The 19270-nt window shown below is 39.1% G+C and overlaps 2 protein-coding genes and 1 non-coding gene across 3 annotated transcripts; 1 reads left to right on the top strand and 2 right to left on the bottom strand.

The window, feature by feature from the left end:
• Positions 1–5823: 5823 nt before the first annotated feature.
• LOC141680621 (uncharacterized) lies at positions 5824–6891 on the top strand. Its single transcript, XM_074486798.1, has 2 exons — positions 5824–6270; positions 6436–6891. Exons 1-2 carry the CDS (start codon positions 5824–5826, stop codon positions 6889–6891), a joined length of 903 nt encoding a protein of 300 aa, XP_074342899.1.
• Positions 6892–9684: 2793 nt separating this feature from the next.
• Positions 9685–11436, bottom strand: LOC141678152 (cytochrome P450 76A2-like). Its single transcript, XM_074484402.1, has 2 exons — positions 10384–11436; positions 9685–10299 (listed from the first exon to the last, which is right to left on the bottom strand). The coding sequence occupies exons 1-2, from the start codon at positions 11287–11289 to the stop codon at positions 9685–9687; spliced, it is 1521 nt and encodes a 506-aa protein (XP_074340503.1). The 5' UTR covers positions 11290–11436.
• A 4246-nt stretch (positions 11437–15682) lies between these two features.
• Positions 15683–15789, bottom strand: LOC141681417 (small nucleolar RNA R71). The gene has a single exon (XR_012558853.1). It is a non-coding gene; the product is annotated as a small nucleolar RNA R71 (small nucleolar RNA).
• Positions 15790–19270: the final 3481 nt, after the last annotated feature.

Genomic DNA, 19270 nt, shown 5'->3' with positions numbered 1-19270 from the left:
AAGCAACTCAGCAGAAAGAGTGTAACCAAGAGGTAAAGCCATAAACACTTCCTCATCCAACACACCATGAAGAAATGCATTTGTGACATCAAGCTGCTTAATAGACCAGTTATGCTTAGCAGCCAACGTCAACATGATACGAAGAGTAGACATCTTAGCAACCAGGCAAACGTCTCAAAATAATCAAGCCCAGCTGTTTGAGTAAACCCCTTTGCAACTAAACAGGCTTTATAATGATCCACAGTACCATTGGACAGATATTTAATCTTATATAACCATTTACAACCCACAATTTTCTTGCCAGCTGGTAGGGGTTCAACATGCCAAGTGTGATTCGCTCCAATGCAGCTAACTTAATACGCATAGCTTCACACCAAACAGGATATTTAACAGCCTGTTTGTAAGTAGTTGTTTCAGGAAGAACAACCCCAGAAGCCACAAATGAGATAGATGTTGTAGTAGGAGATAAACTATCAACATACAAAGGTAAGGTAGAATAACTTTTAGTGGAGTAAGAAAAAAGTTGAATGATATTACACGTATGAGTAGGAATACCAGTATAATCAGCAAATTTAGAAGGTAGATGTCGAACACGGGTAGGCCTGATAGAGGAAACCAGGACAGATTCATCTATAGGAAGACACGGGTTAGATGCAGGTATAATGACATCAGAAGGAGACATGACATGAGAGAGGGTGTCAATGTCAATAAAAGGACCGGGTGATGGAAAAAGAGCAGGTACAGAGGATAAATCTTTATTCTTAAAAGGAAAATTTTGATCAAAGAATGTGATATCTCTGGAAATAAAGGTTTGATGTGTCTCTAAATCAAGAACCTTAAACCCTTTGGTAGCAAAAAGGTAGCCAATAAAGACCCCTTTAATTGCTCGAGGAGCAAATTTATCTGTAGGCTGAGGAACTATAGTAGCAAAACACAGGCATCCAAACACACGCAAGGCATTAAAATCAGGGGTAGATTTAAACAGTACCTCATATGGAGTGAGTTCATAAAGAAGAGGAGTAGGTGTGCGATTGACTAAATATGTAGCTGTTAACAAGCAATCACCCCAAAAAGTAATAGGGACATAGGAATGAAATCTCAGAGCACGAGCAACATTCAATAATGTTCTATGTTTATGCTCAACAGTGCCATTCTATTGAGGCGTATAAATACAAGAAGTTTGAAGAACTATCCTTTTGTTTACAAAATGAGACGCCAATGATTTATTTAGAAATTCAGTTCCATTATCTAATCGAACAACCTTAAGAGTTATGGTAAACTCATTCTCCACATACTGAACAAAATCAGTAAACATCTTGACAACCTGAGATTTATCTGACACCAAGTAGACCCAGGTAGCTTTGGACTTTTCATCAACAATAGTGAGAAATGTGAGAAATATAGTACAAGTCTGATGTGTTTTGTGACGATATGGATCCCAGAGATCAATGTGTACAAGCTCAAAGATATTGTCCACTGTAGAGACACTGATGGGAAATGACTTTCTGGTTTATTTGGCCAACATACAGTAATCACACAGAGAGATATCATGACCAAGACCTTGAACAGAGATCATCTTTAAAATAGGATCAGAGACATGTCCAAGTCTGCAGTGCCATAACCTTGCTTTATTGACAGCAGTAGCACAAGAAGTTGAGCAAGAGATAGTGTAAAGGCATGTAAACGCAGCTGACTTTGTTTCAATAAGTACAACCCATTTGTTTCCTTCCCAATTTCCAGAGAAGAAGGCCAAGTCGGAGCCTTAATGGCACAACACTTAGGAGTGAAAGTAGCTTGGAAAGAGGAATCACTTAACAATTTTGATATAGACAATAGACTATATGAAAATTCAGGAACACATAGCATATTTTGGAGAATAATATCGGAACTAAGTATAACAGTTCCTATAGAAAGAACTGTTGCAGTTGCTCCATTAGGTAAATGAAGAGTAGATTTGAAGGGAACAACATTAGTCAGCAGATGAGCAAATGGAGTGATGTGATCAATCGCACCAGTATTTAATATCCAAGTATCTGAATTGTATATTGTAGGAGGATAGACCGTATTGGCCAGATGCAAACTAGTACCAGCAAATTGAGTACTATGAATGGTTGAATACCAATCATTTGATTGAATATTTGGAATTGCAGATGCACCTGAGGATCCAAAATTTATAGATTTCTAAAGTAATTAAATTTATTTATAGTGCTCATCAGAGAGCATAACAGTCTTAGGATGAGTACCTGATGAAGGCACTTCAAATGCATTCATAGCTGAAGATACTGTAGTGGAATCAACCTCAGTATGAGAGACTTGTGCAGCAGATGAAGATCGTCCTCCACTGGTGTGTATTCTAGGTTTAGGTTTAGGTTTACCATATAATTTGTGCCAAGAGGGAAATCCATGTATACAAAACACTTATCTTTGGTATGACCTGTCATATGATAGAAATCACACACTAGTTGATCTCGATTCTCAGATACAACCTTTTTCCCTCCTTTACCAGCCTGAAATCGTGTGCCAATAGTTTTAATTGACATGGCTAATGAGTCAGATGAAACAGGTGAATAACAGACTAGGGATTTCTGGTTTTCTTCTTGAAGTAACAAGGAGTATCACTGACTTAAAGAAGGTAAAGGCTTCATTAACAGAATTTGACCTCTTACAACAGTAAACTGATCATTCAGTCCCATAAAAAATGTAGCTAGTTAAATACCACGATCATACAGATCTAATTTAGTATTAATGGTATAAGTACACAATGCACAAGTACAACGAGGCATCGTGTTCATACAGTTCAATCATCATGAATAGCACGAAACTTAGCAAAGTAACTAGCAATGGACATATTGCCTTGAGTTAAATGAGCTATCTCAGATCGCAATTGAAATAACTTCGAAACATTACTCTGTGAATAACGAATCTGAAGATCACTCCATATATCAGAAGCAGATCGCATATACACAACACTATTGCAAATATCAATGGAAACAGAATTGAGAAGCCAAGACGTTACCATATTTTTACAACGCATCCAATGAGCAAGTATTGGAGAATTGCTAGCTGGTTTAGGACACGTTCCATCAACAAAGCCTAACTTCAATTTAGATGAAAATGCAATCTCCATAGATCTGCTTCATTGACTGTAATTATTCTCTGTTAACAGCATTGATATAAGTTGCATACCAGGATTATCTAAAGGATATAAGTAGTATGGATGATTAACATCAATACTTGTAGATAAACTGGATGATGTTGATCCAGATGTAACTGAGGAATATGATGTTGATGTCATGATGAACACGATGCAGATGATCAACGATTTAACAAAATGAGAGATCGAAATCGAAGATTAGAAATTGTTGAAAAGAAAAACAAACAATTATCAACAATTGAAGCTTCATCTCCATTAATGGATACTTAAGTGAGCATAAGGCTCTGATACCTTTATACAAAACTAAGGTTCATGAACGGTGTATATTCAGAGAATAAACAACTTTCATAATAGAATTACAAGATGTAAAAATAATAATAGTTTGTTACAACCCCCTAGCTTAACTCTCGCACTCCTTTTATAGACAGCTAATACAAAGTGACCTATATCCAAACTAACTATCAGCTGGATATTGTTGAGCTGGATATTGGTGTGTTGGATCACTTGATTGCAGTAGAGAGAGAGGAGTTTGTAGATACCATATTGACACTATCTGTAACACATATCCGCCTCAAGTAGCGCCAGTAGGGGCTATACACACCTAAAGCCATAGAGCTCTTGTAGTACTCATGTGCCCTCATGACATCATTACTGAACCGGTCAACAAAAGAGAGAACATGGTTCTTGAATAACTCTTCAGCTGCACCAGCAGAAAGAATAACCATGATCTTGACAATACCGAGATTTAACCACACAACAGGGCCATATTTTTATTTTAGCGCTGCTAGACCTCTATGTGGTAAGTTTCCAACGTCAAATAGATTCCCGATTACTAGCCAGCCCCTCGGCCCCGGGGGAAGCTTGGAACGTCTGTAGTTATTCTTCCTCAAGTGCAAAATAAGCGGTATCAAGCTGAACAAAATGGACCAAAGAACATAGTTCCACATCCACTCCATGTCCAGACTATAGACTTACTGTTATGTTTTAGTTCATCTGTAGACACCATATATGAAAAAATAGGTGGCTTATAAACACCATATATCGTACACGCGTCGTCCTGAATTAAATGATCTGCCAAACTAAATCAAATGAAAATTTTCAGTATTTTTTTTGTCAAAACTTGCTTATATAACACTATTGAAGGAGAAGAAGGCATACGGTCCCATGCAGCACCTTGAAGCCAAGTTATTTCACCAAGTTTGTTGGAATAAAGCAGGTTTAGTTTTCATATTGTTACTGCAGTGAACTATTCTCTTTTGTCTTATTTAGTATGTTAAGAATGACAAGTGTAATGGTCCTAAGAGTACTTGTCTGAATCATTTAATAGTTTGTTATGGATGTATTAACTATAGTGGATAAAAGAACGAGCATGTAGTGTAACAAACTCATATGTGAGATTTCAGTATTTTAAATCAAGCAGTTTGCTTTCCCATATCCTCTCTTTCATTTTTGCACAGCTTCATATGCTTAATATCAAATGTTTACATGGTATCAGAGCGGTATCTGCTAGCTAGAGAGTAGAATAAAGTAAATAGAGAGAGTATACAGTTTTAAATCGCTAGTCATTTGTTTATTCTTGATCTGTCACTCTAGGTGTTTATTCTAGGAGTTTGTTTTCAGATTTATGGTGTCTAGCAGTACTAGTAGTAGGCTCTCCTACTCATATTTGAAAAATCCCTTGTTCTTGCACCCCTCTGATGGCCCATTACTGATTAGTGTGTCAAAACTGTAGGGAGCTGTTGATTATAGAGCATGGAAAAGACAGTTCGAGATTCAAGTCTCAACAAAAAGGAAGCTTGGTTTTGTGGACGGTTCAGTCACTCGCAGTACTACAGACATGAATGAGGCAGCTCAATGGGACACTGTTAACAATATGGTAATCTCCTGAATCCATAATAACGTGTCTGATACTATTAAATCCTCCATTTTATTTATCAGAACTGCTAGTGAAATCTGGTCTCAACTTGCCAAACGATTTTCCTTAACAAATGGTTCTCACAAATACAAGCTTAGTCGAGATCTCTTTAATTTAAAATAAAATGGTGCCAAAGTTCATGAGTATTTCACAAGTTTGAGCTCTCTCTGGGAAGAGCTTGAGTCCATGAATGGGTTACCAATAGTTGATATCATGACACTAGATGTTACTAAGTTACTGATGGCCATACAAACCATGAAAGAGGAAGCCAAGTTATTCCAATTTCTTAATGGTCTTGATGATTTGTACGGTGTTCAAAGGAGTCAGCTGCTTATGATGTCTCCTCTGCCTTCTGTTGAAATGGCATTTGTTGTTGTGTAGCAAGAGGAGTCACAAAGGGAAGTCTTAAATTAGTCCTTTATGAGCAAAACTGATGTGTCTACTATGTACAGCAAGGGGAGCACTGAAAAGGTGATGATTTGTGTGGCATATGGTCTAAAAGGTCATACTAGAGAATGATGTTAGACTGTGGTGGGGTACCCCAAGTGGCATCACAAGTATCAAAAACCAGGGCAAAAGTTTGTCTTAAACAAGCCAGGTGTAACCAAGATGGCTAACAATGCCCAATACACTGAACAGTTCTGAGGAAGTGACAATGACTACTCACCAACTTGAGCAGCTGTTGAAATTATTGCCCAAAGATAGCTACAAACGTAATGACTCTGATGAGGAGCTCGAGTATATTTTTTAAGGAATGGTGAATGCACAGAAAGGCAAAGCAAAGGAGGTGACAGTGACAAAACAAGGGGAATGGATTGTTGACTCGGGTGCATCCGACCATTTGACATGTTCACTGGATAATTTAGTCAATGTGAAGGTAACACCCTCTACTTTCACTATAAAATTACCCACTGGAGCTACAACCTCTATAAGTCACATAGGGGATGTCATTCTTCCAAATGGTCTAAAGCTGTTAGACGTCTTGTATGTTCCCTTGTTTACTCACAATCTGTTGTTAATTCACAAATTGGCCAAGGATGCACAATGTGATGTGTTGTTTCAGCCAAGTCAATGTGTGGTTATTAACTCGAAAATAAAGAAGGTGATAGCAAAAGGAGTTCTTAAAGAAGGTCTGTATTATATGCAGTGCAAAACAGACCCTTCAGAAGTATGCATGAGTGTAGCTGCAGACACTAGCTCTGTAAACAAATTCAGTCTTTGACATCAAAGACTAGGGCATGCTTCTTTGTCTAAGATGAAGCATATTGACTGGATAAAGCCTTTTCTGAAAAATCAAACCCAAGTGTGCCTAACTTGTCTAGGTGTTATAATGGCATTTCAAAAATAAGTGATTATACACTTGAAGGGTGAGATTCGTACTATAAGAACTGATAATACGCTTGAGTTTTCTGACAAAGCATGTGTTGAGTTCATGAATCAGAAAGGCATTCTTCATAAAAAATCGTGTTCTTACATACCCCAACAAAATGCAAGGGTGGAAAGGAAGCACCGACATTTACTGGAGGTAGCTCGTGCATTGCGTTTTCAATCAGGCCTTCCCTTATCTTTTTGGGGAGAGTGTGTTTTAACTGCAGCACACCTGATCAATCTATTACCAAATATAACATTGAATTTCTGCACACCCTATGAGAAGTTGCATGAAGAAGTGCCTACTTATGAACACCTGAAGGTATTCAGATGTCTCGCTTTTGGAAAAGATCCAAGTTGTCATAATGATAAGTTTACTGCTAGAGGATATCTATCGATTTTTGTGGGTTATCTTATCTTACAAAAGGGATTTCGTTTGCTCAATTTAGTCTAAATGCAAATTTATATCACAAGACATGTTGTGTTCAATGAACAAGTGTTTCCACTCAACAAAAGCTCTGCTCCTTCCTTCATCCAGCCATTGCCTGTTACACTGAAACAACCAAAGCCACCAGCCTATATAGATGATGTTGATAGCATTCTCTCAGCTCCACTTTTTGATAGTGAAGAAGATGAGACAAATACCAACCCACCTGATTCACACATTGCTGATACAACAGCAGAATCAAGTGAGGAGGTGAGCTCTCCAATAACTACAACAAGTCCAGTGCTGCGACGCTCTACTAGAAATGTCAAGCCACCACAATGGTTAAAAGATTTTGTTCAACCATTGTCCAATACTGCGGTTAGTGCATCTACAGTGATATGTCAACCTGTAAACAGGACTTTTAGGTGCTTCTTGGCAAGAATTGCAGAGCACAAGGACCCTATACATTTTTAACAGGCCATAACACAACCATATTGGATTGATGCTATGAATGAAGAGCTCGAGGCACTTGGGCGTAATCACACATGGGAGATCACTGAGCTTTCACCAAATAGGAAAGCTATTATATGCAAATGGATCTTCAAAATAAAGTAAAAACTTGATGGGTCTGTGGACAAATATAAAGCACGGTTAGTTGTGTTGGGAAACAAGCAAACCTATGGAATCGATTACTTGGAAACTTTCGCTCCTGTTGTAAAAATGTCAACAGTGCGAGCTATGTTGGTTGTTGCAGCTATGATGGATTGGGATGCTATTCACATGGATGTTTCCAATACATTCTTACATGGAACGTTGAATGAAATAGTGTATATGAAGTTTCCACAAAGTTACTCTGGACTTGGGAGTCGAATTTCACATAATTTGGGTGAGATACATGCACAATCATCAACTACATTAGTATGTCGACTAATTAAAGCTTTATATGGCTTGTGACAGGCACCACGTGAATGGTTTGATAAGTTGTCTGAGACTCTCTTGGCTGCTGATTTTACTCACTCCAAGGCTGATTACAGCCTATACACCAAGGTCACACCTACCTCTATAACTTTTGTTTTAATATATGTTGATGATCTTTTGATAAGTGGGAACTGTGATACTTGTATTACCAGCTTAAAGTCTATGTTGTGTAGTACATTTCATATGAAGGACTTAGGTTCTGTCACATATTTCTTGGGTCTCGAAATTGATAGGACAACAGATGGATTTTTTATCTCACAAAAGAAGTATGTGCTTGATCTCTTGGAAGAATTTGGGATGCTCAATGCTACTCCTCTGAAGTTACCTATGGATTCTCATTTCAAGCTTACTCCAGACAAAGGAACCATCCTTCCTGATCCTCATCCATATCAAAAGCTTCTGGGTAAATTGATTTATCTTACTCTCACTCGACCTGACTTGAGCTTTCCAGTGCACAACCTTGCTCAATTCATGCAACGTCCCACTAATGTCCACATGCAAGCTGCAAAGTGTGTGCTTCCCTATTTACTCATTAATCCTGGACAAGGCATACTTCCAGCTTCTACTTCTACAGCTCAACTAACGGCATATTATGATAGTGATTGGGCTAGTTGCCCAACCACACGCAAATCCACTACTGGCTACTGTGTTTTACTTGGTATCTCTCCTATCTCGTGGAAAACTAAGAAACAATTAGTTGTTGCTTGGTCCACGGCTGAAGCGGAATATCGAGCTATGGCCTTAACCTGCTGTGAAAGTACTTGGTTGACAGCCTTGCTCAAAGATCTGGGTCTTTCAACTTTACCTCCCATTGTTCTAAAGAGTGACAATCAAGCTGCGTTGCCCATTGCTGCGAATCCTGTGTTACATGAGTGAATAAAGCACATCGAGTTCGATTGCCACTACATTCATGATAAAATTGCAGATGGTTCTGTTACTACTGTTCACGTTCCTTCGCATCAGCAACTTGTAGATCTCATGACAAAGCCCTTGACAGCGAAGCAACATAACTATCTCTTGCACAAGATTGGAGTTCTAGTTGCACCTACACCCATCTTGAGGGAGAGTATTGAAGGAGAAGAAGGCATGCAGTCCCATGCAACACCAACACCTTGAAGCCAAGTTATTTCGCCAAATTTGCTGGAATAAAGCAGGAATAGTTTCCCATTGTTACTGCAGTGAACTATTCTATTTTGTTATATTTAGTATGTTAAGAATGACAAGTATAATGATCTTGAGAGTACTTGTCTGAATCATTTAATAGTTTATTATGGATGTATGGAGTGTAGTGGATAAAAGAACGAGCATGTAATGTAACAAACTCATATGTGAGATTGCAGTATTTTAAATCAAACAGTTTGCTTTCACATATCCTCTCTTTCTTTTCTGCACAGCTTCATATGGTTAATATCAAATGTTTACAGACACATGCAAAATTCTGTGGCAATCTCAGATTGTGGATCCACCAAGTCACTAAATATTCAATCAAATAATAGAGCAGTGCCAAAACCTACTCCCCTCAATTTCATTATTTTGTCATTTTTCAGTTTCACCTTCAATCCTTTCAAACATATCATCCACACATTTTGTACAAATCAACCGAGTGGTAAGGATCAGCTTTGAGAGAAATGAGCATCAAGTTGCTCACAAATGGTTTGACAAAAAGCTTGAACTACTTAAAATTGTAGGTACAGATTATATTGCAACAGTCTAAACATATGCAAGTTTCAAGAAAACAAGGCACATAATGATTCTTACAGTTAAACAAAAGCAACAAGAAACAAAGTACAATGCATGCATATCAAGGGAAAGTGTATCTTATTTATCCAAATTAAGTGATTATCATGTCGTCAAACGTTTTGGAACTGCTTTCAAGGGTTTTAGTTTTTTTGCTGCTAACCCCATTGTTTCTGTCATGTCAATTTTCATCTCACTACTGACATTTTCACTTAGCTCCCAGTCAAAATGGTGAAGCAATGAGCCTAGTATTAGAGGAAGTGTGCGATGGGACAGCGGAATACCAGGGCAAATCCTTCTTCCCGCACCAAATGGTATGAACTCAAAATTTTGACCCTTGTACCCGATACTTGAACCCAAGAATCTTTCAGGTTTGAACGTCAAAGCATCCTCCCAACTTTCTTCGTCTCGTCCAATTGCCCAAGCATTGACAAAAACTTGTGTATCTTTAGGTATTTTATATCCCATGAAAACGGTTTCTTGGATAGCCTTTCTTGGAAGCACAAGTGGAACTGGAGCATGTAAGCGTAGTGTTTCCTCTATTGTAGCTTGCAAGTAAGGCAGATTATCAATGTCACTCTCTATTAGTTTGTTCTTTACGCCCACAACTCTGCTAAGCTCCGCTTTAACCTTCTTCATTGATTCAGGATTTTGTAATAGCTCACACATTGCCCACTCAATTGTGGCGCTTGTAGTGTCTGTTCCCGCCATAAACATTTCCTGAAAAAAATAATGTAAAGAATATTTCAAGAAACTATGATTAGTATGTAAAATAACACACAAACACATTCTCCATAAATTTACCATTAGAAAAATAGTGATTTGGTGGTCTGATAGTTTAGCTGGTTCATCCTTCCCGCTGCCCTCAAAATCTAGAACCACATCCAGGAAGTCCTTATGCTCTGTTGGCCTTCTTTCCTTTTGTTGCCGCTCTTTCACACGCTCATGCACAAATCCTGAAATAATCTGTATTGCTTTTGCCAGATCCTGATCCGTTCTCATCCTTAACCCCTGCAAGTCAAGCCATCTAAGCCACGGAAACAAATCAGAGATATTAGGACGGCCAAGACACTCTGAGAATCCTGCCAATGCCATTTTAAATTCAGAGGCCATCTCCGAATATGGATCCACCAAGTCACGAGATAAGGTTAGATTTCCAATCAAGTTAAATGCTGCTGGGAATACAAATTTTAGCACTTCAATTCCACCACTTGCACCTTCTTTAGCTTCCTTTTCAATCCATGCCAGCATCTCATCCACACATTTCTGCCTAATCAAAGCTGTTTCATTGATTCTCTTATTACTGAAGAGCTCAACAGTGCATATACGCCTCAAGGTGCGCCAATAGCTACTGTGTGCTCCTAAAGCCATAGAGCTCTTGTGAAAGTCATGTGACCTCATTGCGTCATTAATGGAACGGTCAGCAAAAGAGAGATCATGGTTCTTGAACAACTCTTCGGCTGCACCAGCAGACAGAATCACCATGGTCTTGACAGGACCGAGATTTAACCACACAACAGGGCCATACTTTTGTTTTAGGGCTGCTAGACCTCTATGTGGTAAGGTTCCAAGATCAAATATGTTGCCAACAACCGGCCAGCCCTCCGGCCCCGGAGGAAGCTTGGAACGTCTATAACTATTCTTTTGCCTCAAGTACCAAATAAGTGACAAGAAAATGGAACAAAGAACATAGTTATACATCCACTCCATGCTCAAATTCTAGATTTGCTGTTCAGTTTCCAACGTAAACTGACATGTCTACACAAGTAATGTGGGCACATGTATATATAATACCTGCTGTTTAATCTCAAGTAAGATTAAGATGCTTTTATCTCTAAATCGGGTTCAAACAGAATATTCAACTGACTATATTAGCTATAAAACATTGCTCTGAAAGAGCAGACTATTATGTTATTTTGTCGTATGTAACAGTACATTCTTCGCAAATTCTTGTTTAAAGATTCCTCAGAAGATGCTCTCCTCTTTTGCACGACAAACTCCTTCCAATAGAAAGCTGGAATTCGCAACTAACTACTTTTATTTGCGAATTCATTCGCAACTAGCTTTAATCTATGCCAAAGAGTTGGACTGAGTAAAATAATTGTATAAAGATAAACGCCTGCAATTTTTGTCAATAGAGCACTTGTTAAGCAGTTCATACATGAGAGCGCTAAGCTTGACACAGCAAATTGTACTTGGATTAGTAAAAGCTGTTCATGCACGGTTTTTGCCAGTTGAGTCCATTGCATTGCAATCTTAGATACCATATCCTTCCCAAGAAAAATCGAATCAGTTATCAAATTTTCCACTATAATTCTAGTTTTACATTGTTTTACTTGATATAGAAATCTAACGTATTACTTTTATTTTTGTGAAACTAATTGTATTTCTATCTTATGAACCCAACATTTGTTCTTTAGATAATTTAATATTAATTAATATAATTTGATAAGTATCTTATAATTAGCCTTTTCAATATAGTTTATTTAATATTACTTAATTATCGATAAAAATTAATTACAAATTAAAATTAAATAGATGTTATTAAACTTAATTTAATATTACTTAATATAATTTAAATACAACACATAAATCTGTAACTGTTAATATATATTTTTTCATTTAAAGTAAATAAACGTTGTGATGTACAGTAACAAATACAGTCGTTAAATCAATATTTTTCAGTTTATAAGTTAATAAATGTTACCAAAGTCATTTGTTATTACTTAATTATTTTTAAAATAATGCTATATAAAATAAAATTTACAGAGAATAGAAGTCAATTCGTGTTAATAGTTTATTTTGTAGTTAGTAGTTTTTCAATATAATTCAATACCCTAATTTCCCCTTTCTGCCCCCCTAATACTCCCCCCTTTTACTTTTGTCATTCTTTTTCATTTTTACCCTTTGACGACTTGCATTGACTTCTGTTGACAATTGACTTTTTTACGCTTGCTCTGTTTCCTTAGTATGTAATTAGACCCTTTTCCGGACGAAGCATCACAATACCCCACCCTAGTTACTCACCTTGTCCTTTAAGGTGAAAGTTAGGAAACTGATGACTAAGGGTTGCAGCTTCCTCCCAGGTGGCGTCGAAATTTGGGGCCTTTCCATTTAATCAGCACTTCAGTTTGAATCGAGGACCCATGTTGCGATTGTTTAACCTCGAATATCTCCTCAGGTTCCACTACAAATTTCATGTCACCAGAAAATTGTGGAGGAAGTGTTGGTGAAACAGGTGTAGTGCAAGTGCACCTTTTCAGTTGTGAAATATGAACTACAGGGTATATTTTACTATCGGCCGGTAATTCTAACTCATAGGCCACCATCCCCACCCGTTTTTTAACTCGAAACATACCATAGAATCTCGCAGCTAACTTTTCATAAGGCCGTTTAGCCAATGATTTCTGGCGATACGGTTGAAGCCTGAGGTACACCAAATGGTTTACCTCAAATGAGTCTTCACGTCTTTTTGAGTTGGATATTTGTCTCATTCTATGTTTTGCTCGTACCAAATTATGGTGAAGGTCTTCAAGTATAGCGTCCCGCTCTTTCAATAATTCTTCTACACTATCCACAGCTGTTTGTCCCTGTTCCAGTCGCCTCAAGGGAGGTGGGTCACGGCCATATAACACCTTGAAAGGGCTCATTTTTGTCGAGCAATAAGGAGATGTGTTGTAAGAATACTCGACCCATGACAGCCATTGCGCCCACGTCTTCGGTTCCCCTCCCACAAAGCATCTTAAGTATATTTCCAAGGCCTTGTTGACTATCTCCGTTTGGCCATCCGTCTGAGGATGGTAGGCCGTACCCGTATCAATATTGTGCCTAGGAGTTTAAATAATTCTTTCCAAAAGGTGCTGAGGAATATTCAATCCCTGTCTGACACAATTGAGCCTGGAAATCCATGTAGTTGCACCACCTCTTTGACAAATACTGCTGCCATAGAAAATGAATCAAATGGGTATCGGAGTGATAAGTGGCATTTTATACCACTTAGAACGTCTTAAAATGGCTTAGATTGGTGTCTTGAAATCAAGTATTTTGTGTATTTGATGCGTTTTTCTAGTGTTTATGCATTTCAGGGTATTAGTTGCATTTCGGGGGAGGAATCATCAAGAATAAGCCTTGGCATGTGTTCACCATTGCGAGAGGAAAGGAATGGGCAGATTACGGCGAAGGAACGGAGCAAACCTGGATTTTTTTCCAGTAGAGGCCTGCGCGCCCGCGCAGCAATGCTGAGCGGCCGCGCAGCAACCTGCGCGCCCGCGCAGCTATGCTGAGCGGCCGCGCAGGGTCGGGAAAAAAGATAAATTATTTTAGACTTCTACTTCTGTTTGGCTTCCAACTTCTATGTAATCTGAGTTTTATGGGACTATTATATAGGTAGATTTGAGACGTTTTCACAGAGATTATTAAGGGGATTATGTTTTAGATTGTGTTTTACGCAAGAAGCGAAGGAGATAAGGAAGAAGACCGATTTAGCACACCACAACGAAGAGGAAACATATTTTCTTGTGATTCTTGTTTCGTTGTAACGTTGGATGCTAGTTTTCTTGCTTTGACTTATTTACTCTTGTGACGTACTCTGTTTTAATATAATTAGTTTAGTTATTATTTTCTTGTGTTTGTTTATCATGATTTCATATGAACCCATGATGGCGATAAGTTCTATTATGGGCTAATCGTGATCATGGGGTTGCAACGAATTTATTATGGAATTCTTTAGTTAATTGTTTAATACTTTAGTGTGTGATGATTGCATGATATCTAGTATTGGTTGTGCGTATTCGTTTTATGTGCGTCGCGAACATATAAGATAGGGTGTTAATCTCTTGTGAAGCGACGGTGGATCTTGAGATTTAGAACTTGCCATGCTAGCATAGGTTCATGTACGTTGTGCATGATTAGTGGGTAACTCTAACAGTTTTATATGCCCTATGTAATCAAAAAGAATAACTTGTGCTTAAATCGTTGTGTTGTCAATTTCTGTAGACATATAGGAACTCAACATAATTGATGACTATTCAACTTCTATCTTAATTGTGGATGCTTGGTAGAATGGTATTAGTACAATGAAAGTTGGCTTTTATCAGTTTCGTGTTATTCGATTAATATCATCACTGTCACATGCTAAAGGTAATAACAATGGCTATAGAAGGAAGTAATAATGAAGTTGTGATCTCATGAGTGTTTTATTATTGATAAATTGAAGTGTTAGTTAAGTGGTTAATTAAGTAGTTAATTATAGTTAATATTTAATCAACAATTTTAAGTGTTATTATCTTAACATTGAGAAGTAATCATACATTGGTGAGTGAGTTTAATTAGACAATAATTTAGTCTGAGTCTCCGAGGAAACGAACTAGAAAGTATTCTATATTACTTGCGAACGCGTATACTTGCGTGAATATTAGCGCGTGTTTTCGCCCTAACAAGTTTTTGGCGCCGCTGCCGGGGACTCGGCGTATTTGTTTAGTTTATGTACTTACCATCATTGGTCATTAGGACTCAGTGATTAGGACGTAGTAGTTACTTATTTTTTTCGGTTGTGTTTCAGGTACTTTAGCAAGCGTTTATGCAAACTCGTTCTCGTGCTCGCAAGAGGACTTTAGATACAGCTGAGGAGACAGACGAAGTTCTTGATATTCCGGAGAAGTTAGATTTTGAGGATTCGGATTCAGGAACTGAGCAGAAAGAACCAGTAAACATGGGAGATCGTATTGTTCAAGCTGATCCAGCTCTTATGGATTTTTCTCGGCCAAAAATTGATGACATTCAGTCAAGCATCCTTCATCCGGCTATTCAAGCTAACACCTTTGAAATCAAGCCGGGCACTATTCAGATGGTGCAGAATTCTGTTTCTTTTGGAGGAGCGGCAACTGAAGACCCCAACATGCACATAAGGAATTTTGTCGAGATCTGCAGCACTTTTAAGTATAATGGCGTGATTGATGAGGCTATCAAGTTGAGGCTTTTCCCATTCTCACTAAGGGACAAGGCTAAAGACTGGTTACATTCTGAACCAGCTGGGTCCATCACTACGTGGCAAGATCTTGTACAAAAGTTTCTGGTGAAGTTTTATCCAATGGCAAAGACTGCTGCTATGAGGAGTGCTCTTACTCAGTTTACGCAGCAACCTACAGAATCTATGTGCGAGGCTTGGGAACGCTACAAGGAAATGTTGAGAAAATGTCCACATCATGGAATGCCGGATTGGATGGTGATCACTGGTTTCTATAATGGTTTGGGGGCCCAATCTCGGCCCATGCTCGATGCAGCAGCTGGAGGCGCCTTATGGGCTAAAAGCTATACTGAGGCGTATAATCTTATCGAGACGATGGCTGCAAATGAGCATCAAAACCCAACTCAGAGGATGACGTCAGGCAAGGTAGCAGGTATTCTGGAAGTTGATGCAGCCACCGCTATTGCAGCCCAGCTCCAAGCGCTATCAATGAAGGTTGATTCTCTGGCTACGTATGGAGTTACTCAAATAGCTATGGTTTGTGAGCTTTGTGCAGGTTCTCATGCTACGGATCAGTGTTCTCTTGTCAACGAATCTGTTCAGTATGTGATTAATTATCAGCGACAACAGCAGCCTGTGCCAGCGACCTATCATCCTAACAACAGAAATCATTCAAATTTCAGCTGGGGGAATAATCAGAATGCTATTCAGCCACCATATCAGCAAGGAGTGAGTAAACAGTTTAACCCACCTGGATTCCAGCAACCACAACAGTATGCTACAAGGCAATCATATCCTCAACAGGGAAGTACAGCTGCACCCACTAGTGCTGATTTTGAGGAACTTAAGCTGTTGTGCAAGAGTCAGGCGGTTTCTATCAAGACCTTGGAAAATCAAATCGGTCAATTAGCCAATGCAGTGCTCAATCGTCAACCTGGCACTCTTCCCAGTGACACGGAAGTACCAGGCAGGAAGGAAGCTAAAGAGCAAGTCAAGGCTATTACCTTAAGGTCTGGAAAAGTGGCTGATGCTGAAAAGGCAAAGGAAGTCGAAGCTGAAGTTAGAGATGAAGAATCTAAGCAAAAGGAGAAAGCGGCGGAACCAAGGAAGACTACTGTTGAACACACTCTGCCTGAGGCTAATACAGGGGAGAAACAGCTCTATCCTCCACCACCTTTTCCTAAGAGATTGCAGCAACAAAAGCTGGATAGACAGTTCGGGAAGTTTCTGGAGGTGTTCAAGAAACTTCACATCAATATACCTTTCGCTGAAGCTCTTGAACAAATGCCTAGTTATGCGAAGTTTATGAAGACTATTCTTTCAAGGAAGGTGAAACTGGATGACCTTGAAACCGTTGCTCTCACGGAAGAATGCAGCGCTGTTCTGCAGCAAAAGTTACCACCAAAACTGAAAGATCCAGGAAGCTTCACCATTCCTTGCACCATTGGCAATCTAACTTTTGACAAGTGCCTTTGTGATTTGGGAGCAAGCATTAATCTGATGCCGTTGTCGATCTTTAAAAAGCTGGATCTGCCTGATCCAAAACCCACGTACATGTCACTACAATTGGCTGACCGTTCCATTACTTACCCAAGGGGCATAGTTGAGGATGTGCTCGTCAAGGTGGATAAGCTCTTCTTTCCTGCAGATTTTGTTATTCTGGATTTTGAGGAAGATAAGAAGATTCCCATAATCTTGGGAAGGCCTTTCTTGGCTACTGGCCGTACCTTGATAGATATGCAAAAAGGTGAACTTACTATGCGGGTCCAAGATCAGGATGTGACCTTCAATGTATTCAAGGCAATGAAATTCCCTACAGAAGATGAGGAGTGCTTAAAAGTGGATGTGATTGATTATGCGGTTACTTCGGAACTCGATCACATGCTAATGTCTGATGCATTGGAAAAGGCCTTAGTGGGGGATTTTGACAGCGATGATGAAGATAGCAACGAGCAATTACAATATCTGAACGCTTCTCCCTAGAAGCGAAAGCTGGACATACCATTTGAATCTCTTGGTACTTCTGACCTCAAGAACGCTGATGGGAAGCTCAAACCATCAATAGAGGAAGCACCTACCTTGGAGCTCAAGCCATTACCTGAACACTTGAGGTATGCTTTTTTAGGTGATTAATCTACGTTACCTGTTATTATTTCATCTGACCTTTCAGGTAGTGAGGAAGACAAGCTCTTAAGGATTTTGAGAGAATTCAAATCGGCTATAGGATGGACCATAGCAGACATCAAGGGGATAAGTCCTTCATATTGTATGCATAAAATTCTGCTAGAGGAAGGTAGTAATCCAACTGTGGAACAGCATCGAAGACTGAATCCCATCATGAAGGAGGTGGTGAAGAAAGAAATTCTGAAATGGCTAGATGCAGGCATCATTTATCCTATTTCTGACAGCTCGTGGGTGAGCCCCGTACAATGTGTACCTAAGAAGGGAGGTATCACTGTGGTCGCAAATGAAAAGAATGAGCTCATCCCTACTCGAACAGTTACAAGATGGAGAGTATGCATGGATTATAGAAAATTGAACAAAGCCACAAGGAAGGATCACTTCCCTCTTCCATTTATTGATCAGATGCTTGACAGATTGGCGGGACATGAGTATTTTTGTCTTCTGGATGGTTATTCCGGGTATAATCAGATTTGTATTGCACCAGAGGATCAGGAAAAGACTACCTTCACTTGTCCATTTGGCACATTTGCTTTTCGCAGAGTTTCGTTTGGGTTATGTGGCGCACCGGCCACCTTTCAGAGATGTATGATGGCTATATTCTCTGACATGATTGGAAATAACGTCGAAGTGTTCATGGATGACTTCTCCGTCTTTGGACACTCATATGATGAATGTTTGAATAATCTGCGCGCCGTACTCAAAAGATGCGTGGAAACTAATTTGGTGCTTAATTGGGAGAAATGTCATTTTATGGTGCGTGAAGGCATTATCCTTGGGCATAAGGTCTCTAGCAAGGGTCTGGAGGTGGACAAGGCCAAGGTGGGAGTCATTGAAAATCTTCCCCCACCTAATTCTGTGAAAGGAATCCATAGTTTTCTTGGTCATGCGGGTTTTTATCGGCGATTCATCAAGGACTTTTCAAAGATATCTAAGCCGTTGTGCAATTTGCTTGAGAAAGATGTGCCTTTCAAATTTGATGATGAATGTTTGGCAGCATTTGAGACTCTCAAGGAGAGTTTGATCACGGCACCAGTCATTACAGCACCAGATTGGACAGAACCATTTGAGATAATGTGTGATGCGAGTGATTATGCGGTAGGTGCAGTTCTGGGACAGCGCAAGAAAAATCTCTTCCATGTGTTCTACTATGCGAGTAAGACTTTAAATGGTGCCCAATTGAATTACACCACTACTGAGAAGGAGCTTTTGGCTATAGTCTTTGGCTTTGAGAAATTTCAATCTTATCTGCTTGGTACGAAAGTAACAGTATTCACTGATCATGCAGCTATTCGCTATCTGGTTTCTAAGAAGGATTCGAAGCCGAGACTCATTCGTTGGGTGCTTTTACTTCAGGAATTTGAGTTAGAGATCAAAGATAGAAAAGGTACTGAGAATCAAGTAGCTGACCATCTCTCTAGGTTGGAGAATCTCGATTCTACTTCACAAGATAGGACGTTAATTAATGAATCTTTTCCGGATGAGCAGTTGTTTGCAATTCAGGAGGAAGAACCATGGTTTGCAGATATTGTAAACTATCTCGTC

Source organism: Apium graveolens, chromosome 8, assembly GCF_009905375.1.
Source record: "Apium graveolens cultivar Ventura chromosome 8, ASM990537v1, whole genome shotgun sequence".
Lineage (NCBI taxonomy): Eukaryota > Viridiplantae > Streptophyta > Magnoliopsida > Apiales > Apiaceae > Apium > Apium graveolens.
The sequence above is the reverse complement of the archived record's forward strand: the minus strand, read 5'-3'. Positions and strand labels throughout refer to the sequence as shown.

Bases quoted from the DNA above. Each gene is read 5' to 3' on its own strand.
- LOC141680621 (XM_074486798.1), top strand. From the start codon at position 5,824: ATGGTGAATGCACAGAAAGGCAAAGCAAAGGAGGTGACAGTGACAAAA. The intron at 6,271-6,435 runs GTAAACAAATTC...ATACACTTGAAG, and splicing joins TAGCTGCAGACACTAGCTCT to GGTGAGATTCGTACTATAAG.
- LOC141678152 (XM_074484402.1), bottom strand. From the start codon at position 11,289: ATGGAGTGGATGTATAACTATGTTCTTTGTTCCATTTTCTTGTCACTT. The intron at 10,300-10,383 runs GTAAATTTATGG...TATTTTTTTCAG, and splicing joins AAATCACTATTTTTCTAATG to GAAATGTTTATGGCGGGAAC.